This window comes from Anolis carolinensis, chromosome 1 (assembly GCF_035594765.1).
Source record: "Anolis carolinensis isolate JA03-04 chromosome 1, rAnoCar3.1.pri, whole genome shotgun sequence".
NCBI lineage: Eukaryota > Metazoa > Chordata > Lepidosauria > Squamata > Dactyloidae > Anolis > Anolis carolinensis.
This window is the reverse complement of record NC_085841.1, coordinates 229295336-229314496: the sequence shown is the minus strand read 5'-3', so window position 1 is coordinate 229314496 and position 19161 is coordinate 229295336. Positions and strand designations below refer to the sequence as shown.

Sequence of the window (19161 nt, the reverse complement as noted above, 5' to 3'; positions counted from 1 at the left end):
GAACCTCAGATTCATAGACCACCTTCACCCCCTGGGACTTCGGATGGTCATCAGGAGATTCATAAACTTTGAACAAAGGGCAAAGATTTTTGCTTTAATTTATTTCCTGTTAATAAGTACTCTTTTCCTGGAAGGTGGCACCATTGTTTTCATCAAGGCACTTCCAGACAGATTTAAAATGCAGGACAAATAAGAGGGGCAAAAAATCGTGGTACCTTAAAGACAGTCCAGACATGGCGCTGTCAGTTTCGGTAAATGCTCCCCTGGCATCCAGAAAGATTCTGTTGTAGCAGATTTTAGACATCTGCAAGATGGACATGGGACATCTGCTTATAATTTCCTTTTAATTTTTTTTAATCGACTCTCTGAGATGTGCTAGTCTGGATCTTATAAGTGCTGATGTGGATATACCTATGTGCACACAAACAGATTTCTTGCCATGATCTCTCCTCACCGTCTTGTTGCCTTTACTTTTTCTCTCATGAACTCCATTTCCCTTTGGGGTCACTTCACTGCCATGCTGGTGCCCACTATGAACATTCAAGCTGTGTTTAATTTCATAAACATCAGAACAAAGGAATGCTTGCAGAGAGTTCTCATGGGAATGGCTTTCCAATTGTGCTTCCATTTAGTCAACTCTGTGTTCTTGGCTCCATTTGTTTACAGCCCTCATCAGCAGTTTTGGGATTTTAAAATGTGCACATGCAGTGGAACAGTCCACACCAGCATATAACAACGAAGTCATGTGTTTTCCTTGACTGCAGGGATAAACAGTGATGTGAATATGCACATTTTGGGGGACAAAACTGGATATTAAGTGCACCTTTTTAACACACGTTTTTCAGTGCACATTTTCTGCAAACATCATCCCAATTTCATCCCCATCCAAATTTCTTCTGTATTTTAGGCCCTGTGTAGAAGAGCCCATCAATGCTTTTTCTCAAAGAAGTCAATGGCTCCAAATGTTACAGATCACTGTCTTAAAACTTTAAGAGAGGTGACTTCCAAAAAATGAAGGAATTACTGAGCGGCATTCCATGGACGCCGATATTAAAAAACAAGGGAGTTAAGGATGGATGGGAGTTTTTCAAAAGTGAAATACTCAAGGCGCAAATGCAAACAGTGCCAACAAAGACGAAAAATAAGACAAGTGCAAAGAAGCTAGAATGGATGTCCAAAGAACTTCTAACTGAGCTAAAGCTCAAAAGTGACATGCACAAGAAGTGGAAAAGGGGAGAAATCACCAAAGAAGAATTCAAACGTATAGCCAACACCTGTAGGGAAAAAGTTCGCAAGGCTAAAGCGCAAAATGAGCTCAGGCTTGCCAGGGACATAAAAAACAACAAAAAAGGCTTTTTTGCTTACGTTGGTAGAAAAAGGAAGAAAAAGGAGGCGATAGGGCCATTGCAAGGAGAAGATGGGGTGATGGCGACAGGGGACAGGGAAAAGGCAGAACTACTTAATGCCTTCTTTGCCTCGGTCTTCTCAGAAAAAGAAAGCCATCTTCAACCTCAGCAACACGGAATGGACGAAGGATTGGGGGAAATCCAACCCCAAATAGGGAAACAAGTTGTCCAGGAACACTTGGCCTCTCTAAACGAATTCAAGTCCCCAGGGCCAGATCAGCTACACCCAAGAGTACTGAAGGAACTAGCGGAAGTTATTTCAGAACCACTGGCAATTATCTTCGAGAGTTCTTGGAGAACGGGAGAAGTCCCAGCAGATTGGAGGAGGGCGAATGTGGTCCCTATCTTCAAGAAGGGAAAAAAGAACGACCCAAACAATTACCGTCCGGTCAGCCTCACATCAATACCAGGCAAAATTCTGGAAAAGATCATTAAGGAAGTGGTCTGCGAACACTTAGAAACAAATGCGGTCATTGCTAATAGTCAACACGGATTTACCAAAAACAAGTCATGCCAGACTAATCTGATCTCTTTTTTCGATAGAGTTACGAGTTGGGTCGATACAGGGAATGCTGTGGATGTAGCGTACCTGGATTTCAGTAAGGCCTTCGACAAAGTCCCCCACGACCTTCTGGCAAACAAACTAGTAAAATGTGGGCTAGACAAAACTACGGTTAGGTGGATCTGTAATTGGCTAAGCGAACGAACCCAAAGGGTGCTCACCAATGCGTCGTCTTCATCATGGAAAGAAGTGACAAGTGGAGTGCCGCAGGGCTCCGTCCTGGGCCCGGTTCTGTTCAACATCTTTATTAACGACTTAGACGAAGGGTTAGAAGGCACGATCATCAAGTTTGCAGACGACACAAAACTGGGAGGGATAGCTAACACTCCAGAAGACAGGAGCAGAATTCAAAACGATCTTGACAGACTAGAGAGATGGGCCAAAACTAACAAAATGAAGTTCAACAGGGACAAATGCAAGATACTTCACTTCGGCAGAAAAAATGGAAATCAAAGATACAGAATGGGGGACGCCTGGCTTGACAGCAGTGTGTGCGAAAAAGACCTTGGAGTCCTCGTGGACAACAAGTTAAACATGAGCCAACAATGTGATGCGGCTGCTAAAAAAGCCAATGGGATTCTGGCCTGCATCAATAGGGGAATAGCGTCTAGATCCAGGGAAGTTATGCTCCCCCTCTATTCTGCCTTGGTCAGACCACACCTGGAATACTGTGTCCAATTTTGGGCACCACAGTTGAAGGGAGATGTTGACAAGCTGGAAAGTGTCCAGAGGAGGGCGACTAAAATGATTAAGGGTCTGGAGAACAAGCCCTATGAGGAGCGGCTTAAAGAGCTGGGCATGTTTAGCCTGCAGAAGAGAAGGCTGAGAGGAGACATGATAGCCATGTACAAATATGTGAGGGGAAGCCATAGGGAGGAGGGAGCAAGCTTGTTTTCTGCTGCCCTGCAGACTAGGACACGGAACAATGGCTTCAAACTACAGGAAAGGAGATTCCACCTGAACATCAGGAAGAACATCCTCACTGTGAGGGCTGTTCGGCAGTGGAACTCCCTCCCCCGGGCTGTGGTGGAGGCTCCTTCCTTGGAGGCTTTTAAGCAGAGGCTGGATGGCCATCTGTCGGGGGTGCTTTGAATGCGATTTCCTGCTTCTTAGCAGGGGGTTGGACTAGATGGCCCATGTGGTCTCTTCCAACTCTACTATTCTATGATTCTATATATATTTGAGCTAATGAAATTTGAAAGCTGAATAGAGAAAGCCGATCCTTTTTCATTATTAAAGTGAAAGTATGCTTTTGAGAGGCAGGAAAGGTGGGCGAACTGACTTTAATTCACCTGTTTTGCAGAGATCATACAAACAAAGTCTTACACGACAGTGATAATATTTTAATCTGAATTTAGAATGTATGGTTTTTGGAAGGTAAGCAGGTTCAGGCCTGCTTAATACTTGTATGGAAGACTGTCAACAAATATTGGGTATGGTAGGCTGTATTTCAGATAAAGAAACTGGAAAAGCTACCTCTGAATATTGCTTGCCTAAGAAATTCATGGAGTCACTATATGTTAAGATCTGACCTGAAGGCACATAAATGCAAACATTTTTCAAGTTTGCCTTTTCCTAGTGCATAAAATGCAGAATTCTTGTTTGGCTAAAAAGAAGAATTCTTATTTAGCTAGAATCATAGAATCATAGAGATGGAAGAGAGCCCATGGGCCATCCAGTCCAACCCCCTGCCAGGAAGCAGGAAAATCGCATTCAAAGCACCCCCAACAGATGGCCACCCAGCCTCTGCTTAAAAGCCTCCAGTGAAGGAGCCTCCATCACACTCTAAGGAAGAGAGTTCCACTGCTGAACAGCTCTCACAGTGAGGAAGTTCTTCCTAATGTTCTGGTGGAATCTCCTTTCCTGTAGTTTGAAGCCATTGTCCTAGTCTCCAGGGCAGCAGCAAACAAGCTTGCTCCTTCCTTCCTATGACTTCCCCTCACATATTTATACATGGCCACCATATCTCCTCTCAGCCTTCTCTTCTGCAGGCTAAACATGCCCAGCTCTTTAAGCCACTCCTCATAGGGCTTGTTTCCAAGATGAATTCTAGATACTGAATTTATGCTGTGAACTTCAGTGGCTGAAAGTATTAAACTAGAATGTGCAATTGCCAAACTAGAAGAATGGTTACCTATGGAATAAGAAAGGAATCTTTTGCAGATCAGGAAACAGGGCTGGTTCTAGCATGAAGAAATTACCTGAGGATTTATTTGTAGACAACATTGAGAACAAGAAGAAAGACTAGGACTCTGGGAGACCCTGATTCAATTCTCCATTCAGTCTTGAAACCCATTGGGCAAGTCACGCTTTTTTAGCCTCTGAGGAACACATCCTGTCAATAAATCCCTATAATAGGTTAGTAATAAGTCATAAATGACTTTAAGGGACACAACAGCAACTATAAAGTGTGTACAGTCCCAATTATCATGCTGTTTTCTACATCTACAGGCTTTCTCCATATAGTTTTCACTCAAAAAGAGTATGATAACCGTTCAATGTTTGTAGTTGTAAATTGCTGTAAAGTCAACCTCAACTTTTGGTGAACCTTTGAATGAGTGACCCTGAGGATACTCCATTACTGATAGCCTATTTCTGTGCAATGTATGAACAAGACTAAGGAAGCCCTTGTCAATAGAAGTACTCCATGTGTGAACAGAATCTCCTTCAGCAGCAACAACAACACCAAAAACAAGCTATCCCATGTGCCCATGGGCCTAATTACTAGTTCTTGGATTTATACTTTTCTTCTCCTATAAAACATTGCCCCCATTGTTTCTGAAGAGCATTTCATATTCATTTTATTATGTAAAACACAGTCACACAAAATGACATAGAGATAACATATGTATGTATGTATGAAATATTAAAACACAAGTCATAATAAGAATATGTTTTATCAACTTTTGCTTCCTAAATTAATCTACATAGAGCCTGTGAACCTTCTGCCTTATTTTTCTGCTCATTTTTGTTCAGGGCTACTCTTCTCTCAACCTTTCCTCAGCTGGAAAGGTGCAGGAAGGGCAACTTAAAAAAACACACAGAGATAAAACCCTCCAAACAAATGATGGATATTTATTGAGGCAGAAAAGCTAGCAAGTGCTGTAAGGACATTTCATGTTCAGTAACTGCATGTCATCCATCTAGGGGAAGACTGGAAGGATAACCTGAATTCTATGAGAAGGACTATGATGAAAATATTTTAACCAATGCAATACAGAGATATGTCTGTGCTCAGCTTCACAAGCAACATTCCTCATTTCCAAATCCTGATCATTGACTGTGAATCAAAAAGAAAGGATTGGGGGTGGACTATTAGTGTCTTAAGGTCACTTTCTAGCTTGTCAAGTAGTTTCCCTTTCCCTCAGGAATAAAGTATTTAGGCAATGGGGGGGGGGGGAATCTCTGAAACTGGGATCTCTTTCTGAAGCTTAGATGGTAAACAGAATCCGCATCCACCTTGGTTTTTAGTAAAGAGAGAATAGCTTCCTTCTACATATCATGTCAAGAATATGACAGATATGCAAGGTAGAGAAGGAAAAGGAGAAGAAACAGACACTTGCCATAACCCTCATGCCATGGAGTCCAGGAAGACAGTGATTTGTGCAATCATAATGAAAATATCCTTGCAATTGCTGTTTGGAACAACAGTCAAATCCCAATGCATTTGCTTTGAGACTATAATACACATTTTTTTTTCCTTTCTGTACTCATTATTGATGGAATACATTTATCCATATATAATAGTATGTAATACAGGAAGCTCTCTTTTATCTGATGGGTTAGGAACTGGATTACTGTCAGAAAGTGTAATTGGTTGAAGAGCGGAACCCAGATTATTTTATGTTGCTAATCCATTTTGACCACTGAAAAACATAATTAACACATTATACATCACTTGTATGATTTTGCACACATTCAAAAGTGATTTTAAGGAGAAGTTGAGTCTCTGGGCAAGCTTTGGGACTGCGCACCTGCATGCAACAAAGTCTTGTACAAAAGAAGAATTCACAAAAGAATGGCCCATTCATCAAATTAATGGAACTCGTCTGTCATTTGCAAACACTGAAGAAGCGAGCCATCAGAAAGCAAGGCATCAAGAGATGGGAAAAGCTGTATTCACAGTTCTCAAAAGACACATCTACCCTGACCATTTAGGTTGGTATAATTGTAGATCAGCCCCTTGGTGGTTAAACGCCACACAAGGCTGATCCAGGGTAACTGAGGGCAAGGCCACCATAGCACGGCCTTGACCCAGGTTACTCTAAGTCAGGGGAAAACCTGAATTCTCCCCCAGTAGTTAGGCTTCCCCCCAACTTAGAGCAATAAGGACAGTTGGAACTGACTTCAAACGTCCTGACTTCCATCTCACATTCCCCAGGCTTGGGTGGCCCAGGAACATAGGATAGCAATCCATTCCCTACCCTTCCCCACAATGTCATGGCAGTCTCCAGCAATGAGTTGGCACCACATTTTCCCCTGCACTCAACCTGATGCCAGGCAGAACAACATTTAGTGCTGGAAAAAAAGGGGGATAGGAAGGGGCTTCCTCTCCCCTCTTACATCAAAAGAAGTTCTGGAAAAAGTAGGTGCCATATTGCAGTTGCAGACCACTGTGACACAAGGGGTGGGTGGGGGGGGGGCATCGAGGGAGGCCGCCCAGCAGCGTTGAACCATGTCTGATGTGGCTGGGTAGTAGGGACACTCTTCCACCTCTGTGGCAACTGAAAGGGTCCCTCGGCAGAATCCAATAGGGTTTGTGTAGAAGAGCCTAGGACTGGGCATAATGTCACACATAGATTGCCCAATGGTTTAGTCATAAAAATGCAGAGTATTCTCTTCATACCATTGTATGTGTTGATATATTTTTAAATGACTCAGATTGTAACAAAAGAGAATAATATGTCTATGCTTTCATATCTTAATACAAAATGCATGTTAAGCTTAATTTTTTATTGCTACAGTTAACTGTGTGACAGATCACCAATATCCTGCTTGTCTAAGCTAGTTCTACTGAGACTTAGAAAACTGAATGTACTGCATTAGTACATTGGTGTACTTTGACTACAAGTTCCTTGTTTTTGACAGTCCCAGAAATCATAGGTGGTAGCTATCTTTTCCTTCTGGTCATAAATTGTGTAGTTCTGTATTCAAATTTTGGTTAAGCATGGCTTATGGTTCAACCAATGAGGCATCCGTTGTCGTATCTGATCTCAGTAAATTTTTCTTTATGGTCTCTTTGTGGTCCCACATGTGGGTTTCTACAAGGAGATAAATATCCCATTCAGTTCCTCCTTGACAGCCACAATGATTGCTTTGGACAAACTTTGTCTTTGGTTTTCCCTCAGATGAAAGTGAAAAGTTGGCCCTTTATTTCTTTTCTCTTATCTAGTCTCCCTCCAACTTTTCTAGTGCATGATTATTTTGGGACTACTCCATACCCAATAGAAAGTAGTTGGCATTGTGAACAATACAATGAAACCAGCTCAACTAGATGCAAGGATGGTGGATCTGTTAAGTTACTCTCTGTGGCCAATCATTTTTTTTCTTTCCACAGATAGATGTATATATATTATTGTGCAAATTTTCTCATGAACACATTTGTGTGTGCATATTTTCTAAATATTCCCTTTTTGACTGAAACAGAGGTAGAAAAATAGACGCTGTGACACAGTAGTCCCTAATCATGCAAACTTGCTCATGGCATCACCTTTTTTGAAGTGCTGGAGATACTGGGGGATATGTGATTGTTCAAAGTAGATACAGTCTTCACTTAAAGAATTTGTTTAGTCCTGAACTAAAACATTTCTCTGCACACTTTAGAATAGCAAAAGTTTCATTCTTCATTGTTCAATTGTTTTTGTATATGGTCAAATCCATTCTTTTCTCTTTGGGGAGTGCACCACAAGGTTGGAAATGTATGGTTTCTGGACCCAAAGTGTATTTGGCTATGCATTCCAGTCTACAGATTCAAACTTGCAGAATTACTTTTTCACACATCTCTACCTTTGAGTGAAAATGTGCCCATTGGGGCAATTAAAGACCTATTTAGCTTTGGTAATCTATGGTTTTTGCCACTTTTGCTAATAAGCAGCACTATTGATGCAAGTGAGCAGACAAGGGCTGTTTATCGTAAAAGAATGTATTTATTCTTTGATGTGAAGAATAGTTAGTCTATAAGACCCCTCTTCCATAATGATGACAGTAAGAAGAGTTAGAAAGATAAGACAGTATAGGGTAGACTGCATATATAGGTGAACAAAGGTGAACAAAGCCATTGTGGTTCATTGAGCTTTTCCATGCACATAGTGTGACTGTTACTATCTGTTGGAAATAGGCATTGGTGAATTAATCGGAATCGTCATTAATCGTAATAAAATCGTATCTATTTTGGGTTCTGAATGGGGTTCCGAGATGTTTTGGGGCTACCAAATTAACATTCCAATTCCAAGCATTGGAGCCCATCCTCACAATACCTTCAGATATATGACAAAGTGTTTTCAACCAGTCTTCTGTCTAGCATCGGGCTTAAGAGCCCCATAGAAACCAAGCGTAGAGTGTTTTCACTCCTGGAAGCATTAGAGCCCATTTCACTCCTGGATATAGCATCGGGGCATTAGAGCCCATTTTATTCCTGGATATAGCATTGGGGCATAAAAGCCCATTTCACTCCTGGATATAGCATCAGGGCATAAGAGCACCATAGAAACCAACCCTGGAGTGTTTTTTTTTTCTCCTGGACAGCAATGGGCCATTTTGAGAAAGCATAGTGTAGTATACTGGTTTGAAAGTTGGACTACAATTGTGGCTTGATTCCCCACTCAGCCATGGAAACCCACTGGGTGATCTTGGGCAAGTCATACACTCTCAGCCCCAAAAACCCAATGAAACAGGAAATAACACTTTCAAACCAGGAACAGATTTCCTTATTCAGAGGCTGATGGCCATCTGTCAGGAGTGATTTGATTGTGTGCTATGATTTCTGTTCCTGGTTTGTAAATGTCATTTCCTTATTGGTTCTGTCATGGAAACATGGCAAAACTTGATTACACTGCCAAAACTTTGTCTTTGTGCAAGGAACATCGTCCTATTAAAAATAGCAAATTACGGTTTGTTGAGTCTCTCTCCACCAATTTAACAAAGTTTCAGCCACAAAAACAAAGTTTCTGAAGTAGAACAATGACTTTCAAAGTAAAGACAGCCCAATGAAACAGGAAATAACACTTTCAAACCAGAAACTTTTGTTATTATTAAAAATGTTTTTTGTATAAAAACTTTGAAAATTCACCAAAAATCTGAAGATAAGTCAAACGTTCTTATATTTGGTGAGCTAACAGTGGTAAATGTGTTCTACCACTGTAGCAAATTTCATTTGGATAGCTCAAAAATATAGGAGAGAGAATCCCCTCAATTTTCCTCATTGATGATAATGTTTTCCTTCATGTGCATGCGCATCCGCCATTAATGAGGTACATACTAAGATTTGGAAGTTTCGGAAAGTTTTGAACTTTTTGCCTTCAAAATTCGGAAATGACTTTTTAAATGAAGTGCCAGTGCCCCCTACTTTCAAAGAGTGTTTAGAACCATTTTTTTTCCTGGATCGCACATGCCTAGTTGGAAACCTCAGATCATCTTCTTTAACATCAAGGGTAGAATGTCCAAACTTATGACCTTACCCACAAGCAGTTAATGTAGTTGAATGAGTCCTCTATACCTGTATGAGGTATCATACAGACTATGGGTGTGGACTTCTTATTTGAATATTTGGCCACACAACCTTTTTTTAAAAAAAGTTATTGCCTCAGAGAATAATTTTACTCTGTTCATGCTCAAGAAAGTTGCTTTGGCATTTTCTTCTCTTAAAATATTTCTAGTGTCTTCTTTTCATTGTCAATGTATTGTCAATGACAGCACATTGCTACTTGTGTACATTGATGAAGTGATTCATTCACAGTTAGTTGAACTTCGTCCTCCTGCCCTCCTTTCACTATGGAATTCACCAGCAGCCACCAGAAGGTCAGCAAATCTCACAATGTTTATTATTGCTCTTCCAACAACTGGAAAACAATATGCCTGGAGCTTGGCTTAGGCTTTTTAAAGCCCCCTTTATTGTTTTGTGGCTTAACAATTGTAAAATTGATTTAGGAAGGCCTAATTTCTAGATGGATCATCGTTGTCTAGAGATGTCTAGAAATGCAGGAGAGTTTTGTAATTATACAGATGTTCACATGAAGTATGTTGTTACAGGCAAGCAATTTCCCATCACCATGATGGAAATATAGTGTGATGAGAGTTGGGAGGAACCAACATTTGCTCTCTATCCCACAAAGCATACTCAGTAAATCATTTTGCTCTGATGCTCCTTTGTACAGTGGGTGTTTTTGAGCTCCATTAAGGAATTAGGCAAAAACGAGGCTCTTGACTATGTATTCTGAAATCTTGCCCTAACTAACTTCAAGAAGTTTAAAATTTTGCTATGCATGGGTGCAAGAAACCAGGTAGGTGATTTCAAAGAAAACCACAAACTATGGATAAAATCTCCAACTATTCCAATTTTGCAGGGATGGTCTGTTAATCCTCTATATTCTTACACAGCCTTTATTGGCATGCAACAACAAAACTGATATATACAACAAGAAGAAATCACAGATTAAAAAAATACTTAAAAGTTACTAATCTCAAGGATAAAATTCTCTATATCCTGCTTCTTCAGATGATTTTTTTTAAAAAAAAATCATCCCACCTTACCCCTTCAGTTACTGCAAACTTGACTTGATTTCAAAATAGTTTGTGCTCTATTAAATCAGCAGAGGAGTCTAAAGAGGAGTCTTATCGTTCCCTGTAGTCTGAGCAAAAATAAACTGTTACACCTTCTACAAGCTTGAGTGTATTTCTTCTTCGTCTTATTCCTAACATCATCATCATTATTATTATTATTATTATTATTATTATTATTATTATTATTATTATTATTATTATTATCATTGATTATGATTAAGGAAACCAACAAAACCATTGATCATATCCTCAGCTGCTGTAAGAAAATTGCACAGACAGACTACAAATAGAGGCACAACTATGTGGCTCAAATGATTCATTGGAACTTATGCCTCAAGTTCCACCTCCCAGCAGCAAAGAACTGGTGGGATTACAAACCTGCAAAAGTATTGGAAAATGAGCACGCAAAGATACTGTGGGACTTCCGAATCCAGACCGACAAAGTTCTGGAACACAACACACCAGACATCACAATTGTGAAAAAGAAAAAGGTTTGGATCATTGATGTTGCCATCCCAGGTGACAGTTGCATTGATGAAAAACAACAGGAAAAACTCAGCCGCTATCAGGACCTCAAGATTGAACTTCAAAGACTCTGGCAGAAACCAGTACAGGTGGTCCCGGTGGTGATCGGCATATTGGGTGCTATGTCAAAAGATCTCAGCTGGCATTTGGAAACAATAGACATTGACAAAATTACGATCTGCCAACTGCAAAAGGCCACCCTACTGGGATCTGCGCACATCATCTGAAAATACATCACACACTCCTAGACACTTGCGAAGTGTTCGACTTGTGATTTTGTGATACAAAATCCAGCATATCTATTTTGTTTGCTGTGTCACACAATAATAATAATAATAATAGTAATAATAATAATAATAATAATAATAATAATAATAATAATAATAATGTCCGACATGTGATCCAGTTCAACAGCTAGCAGAGTGTCTGCTGTGGACTCATCTTGTTGTGTTTCAAATAATAATAATAATAAAACTGTTGTGCCTCTACCAGAACCCTAAATGTTTCCCCTTTTTCAGCCCCTTTTTCGTTAGAGGGAATTAGCATTTTGTGTATAGTTTTTTTTGGGGGGGGAGGGGTCAGTCTAAATCAGTGGTTCTCAACCTGTGGGTCCCCAGATGTTTTGGCCTACAACTCCCAGGAATCCCAGCTAATTTACCAGCTGTTAGGATTTCTGGGAGTTGAAGGCCAAAACATCTGGGGACCCATAGGTTGAGAATCACTGGAGATAGACCTCTTTTCTTTAAGCCACCTTCTCCCTGTCCCTTTTAGAATCCTCCCAAGGTCAGAGCCTTAGGCAAAACCCTTCTTGTTCCTTGAAGAACCAGCCATCGTACAACTGGAAGGCGAGGAGAGAGGAAGCGGGGTGAAAAGTGCTTTATTTAGTTGTATATCAGTTTTATACAAGTGTAGAAATAAAAATAAACACATTCTTGTTCTGTTTTAATTTCAGGTAATTAAAGAGGGATGTCTTCTAAAAGCAAAAATTGCAGATGGAGGCAAGAAGCTAAGGTATGATGAAGTAATATTCCAGTATGCACAAAAGTACTAGTTTATTCATTGTCACAAAAAGGAATTTATCGCATTGCAATACTTCTCTTTTACTGAGAATGCATAATGTACATAATGTTGTACATTATTTTGCACAATGTACAACAAAGGAAGTCTAGGCTTTTACAAAACAAAATGGTTAATTCATGAAAATCTAGCACATATACAAAATGAAAATCTAGCATATATACAATATGAAAAGAATAATTAATATCACATATAATTTTAATATCATAAATCATTTTAATTTTAAATTTGTCACAACCCAACATAGTGCCTTGGAGATTTGTTGGACTACCAGCTATGTTGGAAACTACATTGGCTGGGAGCATCTTTGTGGTATAAATCCAAAATCACTGGAAAAAAAAGATGTTGAGGGTTGAGAAATCCTTCTTTACAATGAGGAACGTTCTGGAGATCTGTGCTGCTTTTTCCTTAGTTTTATAATAGGTGCTGTATTATCAAGCTACAGTTCTTGTGCCACTTTTGCTCTCAGCCTCAGGCAGAGGACTTAAAATTGGCAGTGGCAAAGACGTGGATCATTCTGCCCAGATACTAATTTGAGAGGAAGGGAAATCATTGCTTTTCAAACTAGAGCTAGAAATGTCATTTGTAATTAGTGATTTTTGAATGTAGAAAATACATCAAGGAATTTGAGAAATGAATTAGCAGATTAAAAAAACAAAACAATCTCAGCTCAGCAGTTCAGTGTCTGTATCCGTATACCTGTATTCTCTTGTAGTTGCTCTGGCACAAAGATCTGGTTCAAGTATACACTACTACTGATGATTCAGCCCATGAGTCTTATCACCTCAGGTTTTACCCAGAGAGTGAAAATCTTGCAATCTAAGGAAAAATGGACTACATGCAGGCCACAGGCCACATCCAGCCTGAGGCCATTTTGGTAGCTCCCGACCTCCCCCCAAAAGTGTGCCACTGAAATTTGTCATCAGATCATGATGCTGAGATTTGGTGGCAAATTGCTAAAAAATATTATGCAAGTACTTCCTGATTTTTGAGATGTCCTTTTCTGGTTTGCCAATGAAAATCAACAGTGGGATTGGCAGCCAAACTCCAACAACACAATGACAGGGGAGTTGTGCCTGCAGTGAGTCTTGAGGATTGGGGAATCATCTCCAGAACAACTGAAGTTGTTTAGCTCTATTTTAAAGTGTTATATTTTGGTGAACAGACCATGATTGGTATGTTGAGAGGCAGTCAGCAGTCAGATTGCCAACTCTGCAGGAGAAAGTCTAGAAGACTGTAACCCAGTTAGAAGACTGTAATAAACACAGCAATACCACAGTGCATGTTCTCCACTGCACCAAACATAGACTTGTGGGTCTTCATAATTGGCCTACTTTGTCCATTTGGCTTAATAAAAACATTTCAGATAGGGGGTGGGGAGGATCGGATCTTTATCTAATAGAGTGCACGTGCTTTATTAGATAATACAATTTCACTTATCAGCATCCAGCAAAATATGCCCTCTCTAGTTTTCAAGGGCATCAAATGATTCTATGGCAATGGTTTTCAACCTGGGGTCCCCAGATGTTTTTGGCCTACAACTCCCAGAATTCCCATCCAGTTTACTAGCTGTTAGGATTTCTGGGAGTGGGCCAACAACATCTGGGGACTCCAGGTTGAGAACCACTTTTCTATGGGATGCTTCCACCAGAAATTACCATAGAGCTATATTTAATCTTGCAAAATAGCTCAAAGTAAGGGAAGAAAGCAGATGAGACAGAAAAGGAAACTTATTCAATCAGTTTCATGGTTGACTAGATGTTTGAATCCAATTCAGTCACACATTGATCAATTGAAAACCTCATGGTATTGCATGGAGCAGAAGGACATATTTGAAAAAAAATTAACTAAAACTGCTATTTTAAAAACATCCCCATTTCATGTTTTTTTAAGTAAAATATCCACATAGCAGACCAAGATTAAAGATCTGAAATCTGTTAGCATTTTTTGTGTCGACTTTATAAACTGAATGCTTAGATTACCATTTCCTGTTCATACGATTAAGCATAGGTAAATCAAAGTTGCCATTATTTTTACAAAACTTAATCTGCTCCTTCAAGACTTTTAATATCTACTTCTTTAAGAACATATAGGAATGTAAACCACATTGGTCTTATAGTGTGCTGCCATCAGGTGTCCATTTGCTAGAATGCAAATACAGTGGCAATGGTAAGCTGTACTAGAAATCATAGCTTTCACTTAACAGAGCAGCTGGAAGGTTGATCTTCTATGCGATACAGTTATGCAGGCCATTTAAAAAAACATAGTTTATAGGTTTTAAAAAACTGATAGTGGCAAAAGTTTACTCCTGTTTGTATTGTTTTCATGCAGCAGTTTGTCGTTTCCTCTTTGTTATTTATAAATACATTATTAAATTATATCTTTTTACATTAATAAAATTAAACAACCCACCTATTGACTTTTGCATACAACAATTTTGTTTATTTTCTCCTGAGCCTGCCTGCTTTTCTGTCTTTCTGTCTGTCTGTCTTTCTTTCTTTCTCTTTCTTTTTAAACAAAAAGTATAAACAAAGAAACAAACCAAATTGTCTACTGTATACCATGCAGCTGTGGACAAGTCTACGTAGGGACCATCAAACGCAGCGCTCAAACACGAGTCAAAGAACATGGAAGGCACTGCAGACTAACTCAGCCAGAGTAATCAGCCATAGCAGAGCACTTGATAAACCAACCTGGACACAGTATATTATTTGAGAACACAGAAATGCTCGACCACTCCAACAACTATCATGTCAGACTACACAGAGAAGCCATTGAAATCCACAAGCATGTGGACAACTTCAACAGAAAGGAGGAAACCATGAAAATCAACAAAATTTGGCTACCAGTATTAACAAACTCAAAAATCAGAACAGTAAATAAGAAGTAACACTCTGAAAACAGAGCAGTTCCAGACATGAATCAACTAGGGGCAGCTAATGACTCTGAACAAAGGATGCCCCCAGGCAGGAAGAAGCCAGGACATGAAGCTATTCAATGCTAATTAAGGTGATTAACTACAACATTCACACTGGCCTCCAACTGACAAGAGTTCTTCTCTCACCCTGGACTTACCACAGATATATATAAACCTTCCTTGCTTAGTTTCTTCATACGTCACAACCAGGGGCAGTTCAACGATTAGGCAAGCTAGGTGGTTGCCTGAGGCACCATCCTCTAGGGGGTGCCATTGAGGCAACTCCACCCAGACGTGGCCTTCCTGCCTCCGCGGCCGCGGCCTGGTCTGCCTCTGTGGCAGCGGCGGCCAGGCCGCAGCCACAGGAAGGCCACGCCTGGCTGTAGGTGCCTCAATGGCACCCCCTAGAGAATGGCACCTTCAGAAGCCATTGAGGCACCTCTGTCCAGGCGTGGCCTTCTCCTGCCACGTGGCACTGCCGGGCTGTTCCCTGGGCCCGGTCCAGCAGGCGAGGGGTTAAGCGGCAGTGGGCGGGGCTTCAGACCACATGGCCAGCCAATGAGGCGCCTCCTTCTGTGCCTGCGCAGAGTGGCCCAGGCTTGAGCCGCAGTCTGAGCCACTGGAGAAGTTGCCCAAGGGCGGCCGGGGAGAAGTTAGCCGGCTGGCAGACAGTGGTTCTGTGCCGTCAACTTCTCACCGGCCACTCCGGGGCAACTTCTCCAGTGGCTCAGACCACGCCTCAAGCCTGGGCCACTCTGCACAGGCACAGCAGGAGGCGCCTGATTGGCTGGCCATGTGGCCTGAAGCCACGCCCACTGTAGCTTAACCCCTCACCTGTTGTGGCGTCCACACCGAAGGGGACTGGAGCTTGACTTAACCCAGATGAGAATGAGGTTTTGTTCAATTTTATGGGAATTTCAACAAGTAACAAATACAGTAGAGTCTCACTTATCCAAGCTAAACGGGCCGGGAGAAGCTTGAATAAGCGAATAACTTGGATAATAAGGAGGGATTAAGGAAAAGCCTATCAAACATCAAATTAGGTTATGATTTTACAAATTAAGCACCAAAACTTCATGTTATACAACAAATTTGACAGAAAAAGTAGTTCAATACGCAGTAATGTTATGTTGTAATTACTGTATTTACGAATTTAGCACCAAAATATCACGATATATTGAAAACATTGACAACAAAAATGGCTTGGATTATCCAGAGGCTTGGATAAGCGAGGCTTGGATTAGTGAGACTCTACTGTACAAGCGACCTTGTCCGCTGTCTCAGCGTTCTTGTGGGCCGCTGGCTGTCAGTCATGGGGAGAGCCCTTCTCCCCCCTCAAAAAAAATCTTAGTTTGGGATTTGGAAATGAGAGAGAGGCCTGAAGGAAGCACTGTTCTCCTTTGTCTTAAAGCAGATAAGGAGTTTTGATTTGGGGTGACAGGGAAGTCACACGGATTCCCTCAAAGCCACGCGGGAAAGGGTTCCGACGCAAGGCCTTGGCGGGTTTTGTATTTTCCTTCCCCTTTGCCCACTTTCTGCCCTTAGGTTCAAGGTAAACGGATTGAGGTGTTTCAATGGGATTCATATTTGCGATGGAAAAGCAAAAGGGGAAGCCTCAAAGTTTAGCATCGCTGTGTTTACATCCATTTCTTCTAAGGACAGGCAAAGAAAGGAGCTTGTCTCCCTTTTTGACCCTTAAGCCTTGCTTATGGCAAAAAATATCGCTTTGGGTGCATCTACATGGGAAGGTAACGGGCCTCCATGCAGTCATACTGGCCACATGACCTTGGAGGTGTCTACAGACAACGCTGGCTCTTCGACTTAGAAAAGGAGATGAACACCAACCCCCAGAGTCGGACACGACTGGACTTAATGTCAGGGGAAACCTTTACCTTTATCTTTCCTACATGGGAGAATGAATCCCTTTTGATCCCATTTCCACCGCCCACCCAGATCCCTTCTAGACAGCTGAATAAAATCCAGATTATCTGCTTTGAACTGGATGATCTGGCAGTGTAGATAATCCAATTAATGTGAATTATCTGCCTTGATAATCTGGATTATATGGCAGTGTAGAAGGGGCCCAATAAATCTTTATCCTTGTTTTTTTAAATACAGTAGAGTCTCGCTTATCCAACGTAAACGAGCCGGCAGAATGTTGGATAAGCGAATATGTTGGATAATAAGGAGAGATTAAGGAAAAGCCTATTAAACATCAAATTAGGTTATGATTTTACAAATTAAGCACCAAAACATCATGTTATACAACAAATTTGACAGAAAAAGTAGTTCAATACGCAGTAATGCTATGTAGCAATTACTGTATTTACGAATTTAGCACCAAAATATCACAATGTATTGAAAACACTGACTCAAAAAATGTGTAGGATAATCCAGAATGTTGGATAAGCGAGTGTTGGATAAGTGAGATTCTAGTGTGTGTGTGTGTGTGTGTGTGTGTGTGTGTGTGTATTCGCTTTGAAAATTATTTACTTGGTTGCTGTGAGTTTTCTGGGCTGTATGGCCATGGTCCAGAAGCATTCTCTCCTGATGTTTAGTCCACATCTATAGCAGGCCTCCTCAGAGGTTGTGAGGTCTGTTGAAAAACTATGCAAGTGGGGTTTATATATCTGTGGAAGGTCCAGGATGAGAGAAAGAACTGTTGTCTGCTTGAGGCAAGTGTGAATGGTGCAATTGGCTACCTTGATTAGCATTGCAGCTTCAAAGTCTGGCTTCTTCCTGCCTTGGGGCTGAGGCTGGATCTAGTAAAGGTTTTCCCCTGACATTAAATCCAGTCGTGTCCGACTCTGAGGGTTGGTGCTCATCGCTATTTCTAAGCTGAAGAGCCGGCGTTGTCCGTAGACACCTCCAAGGTCATGTGGCCATGGGCATGCCTGCATGGAGCGCCATTACCTTCACGCTGGAGCGGTACCTATACATTGCCCTATACCCCAGGATCTGATCCCAGATTGTTTTCTTATCCCAGATTATCTGGCAGTGTAGACTCATATAATCCGGTTCAAAGCAGATAATCTGGGATCAGATCCTGGGATATAAAGCAGTGCAGACTCAGCCTGATTGCTCTAAAACTAAAGGTTTAACACTCGGTGAGAACTGTAAGGAGAAAAGAGATCCCCAACTATTTTAGAAGAGCTTCCTTTTGAATTGATAGGAAGTTGGGAATAGGAATTTTTGCTGCTGCACTCTGGACTCCCTGCCTTCAGGGCAAGGTTTGTATGGTCTAAGGCTGAGAGAGTGTGACTTGGCCAAAGTCACCCAGTAGATGCAAACAACCGGATCCAGAAATATTTTGATATTTGGGGGAGCCAGGTTGTGTAGTGGTTTGAGCCTAGAGACCAGGGTTCACATCCTGCTCCACCGTGGAAACCCACTGGGTGTCAGAGATTCCTCTTCTTCAGAAAAGGCAGGGGAGCAGGATAGTGTTCAAGAATCTGAGGGTGAGTTGGAGTCTGAGGAGGAGACTTTGCTAGTACCATCATTCCTGGAGAGGTGAAAGGAAACAGAGCAGAGGCCTCCTTCAGCTAGATTAGCTGCCAGAAATGCAGCTGAGTGATTAGGAACTGCCCTAGCAGCTCTGTGGGGACCCAAGGCTATAAAAGCCGAAGCATGTGCAGCCAGCTCTGGCTGGTAACAAACTGAATCTAATGCCTTCGCTCTCTGTGTGCCTACTCTGGATTTATTGCTGTTTCTTTGTCTGAAGTAAGACTTCCTGGCTTTCTTTTGCATTATGCCACTGGGTGTGCTGTGCTTTATGTTTTGCTGAAGTAAAGCAGTTTTTATTTACTTACCACAGTGTCTTAAGGCTGTTCTTGAAAGACAAAACAGGACACTGGGCGACCTTGGGCAAGTCACACTCTCTCAGCCTCAGAGGAAGA

The 19161-nt window shown here is 41.2% G+C and overlaps 1 protein-coding gene across 3 annotated transcripts in view; it reads left to right on the top strand.

Moving 5' to 3' along the window:
• Positions 1–19161, top strand: part of arhgap15 (Rho GTPase activating protein 15) — a 505752-nt gene that overhangs the window by 53772 nt on the left and 432819 nt on the right. For all 3 annotated transcript variants that reach the window (XM_008112886.3, XM_008112893.3, XM_008112901.2), the window contains exon 4: positions 12224–12282. In XM_008112886.3, the coding sequence (XP_008111093.2) occupies positions 12224–12282 (59 nt within the window). The remainder of the gene's footprint in view (positions 1–12223; positions 12283–19161) is intronic.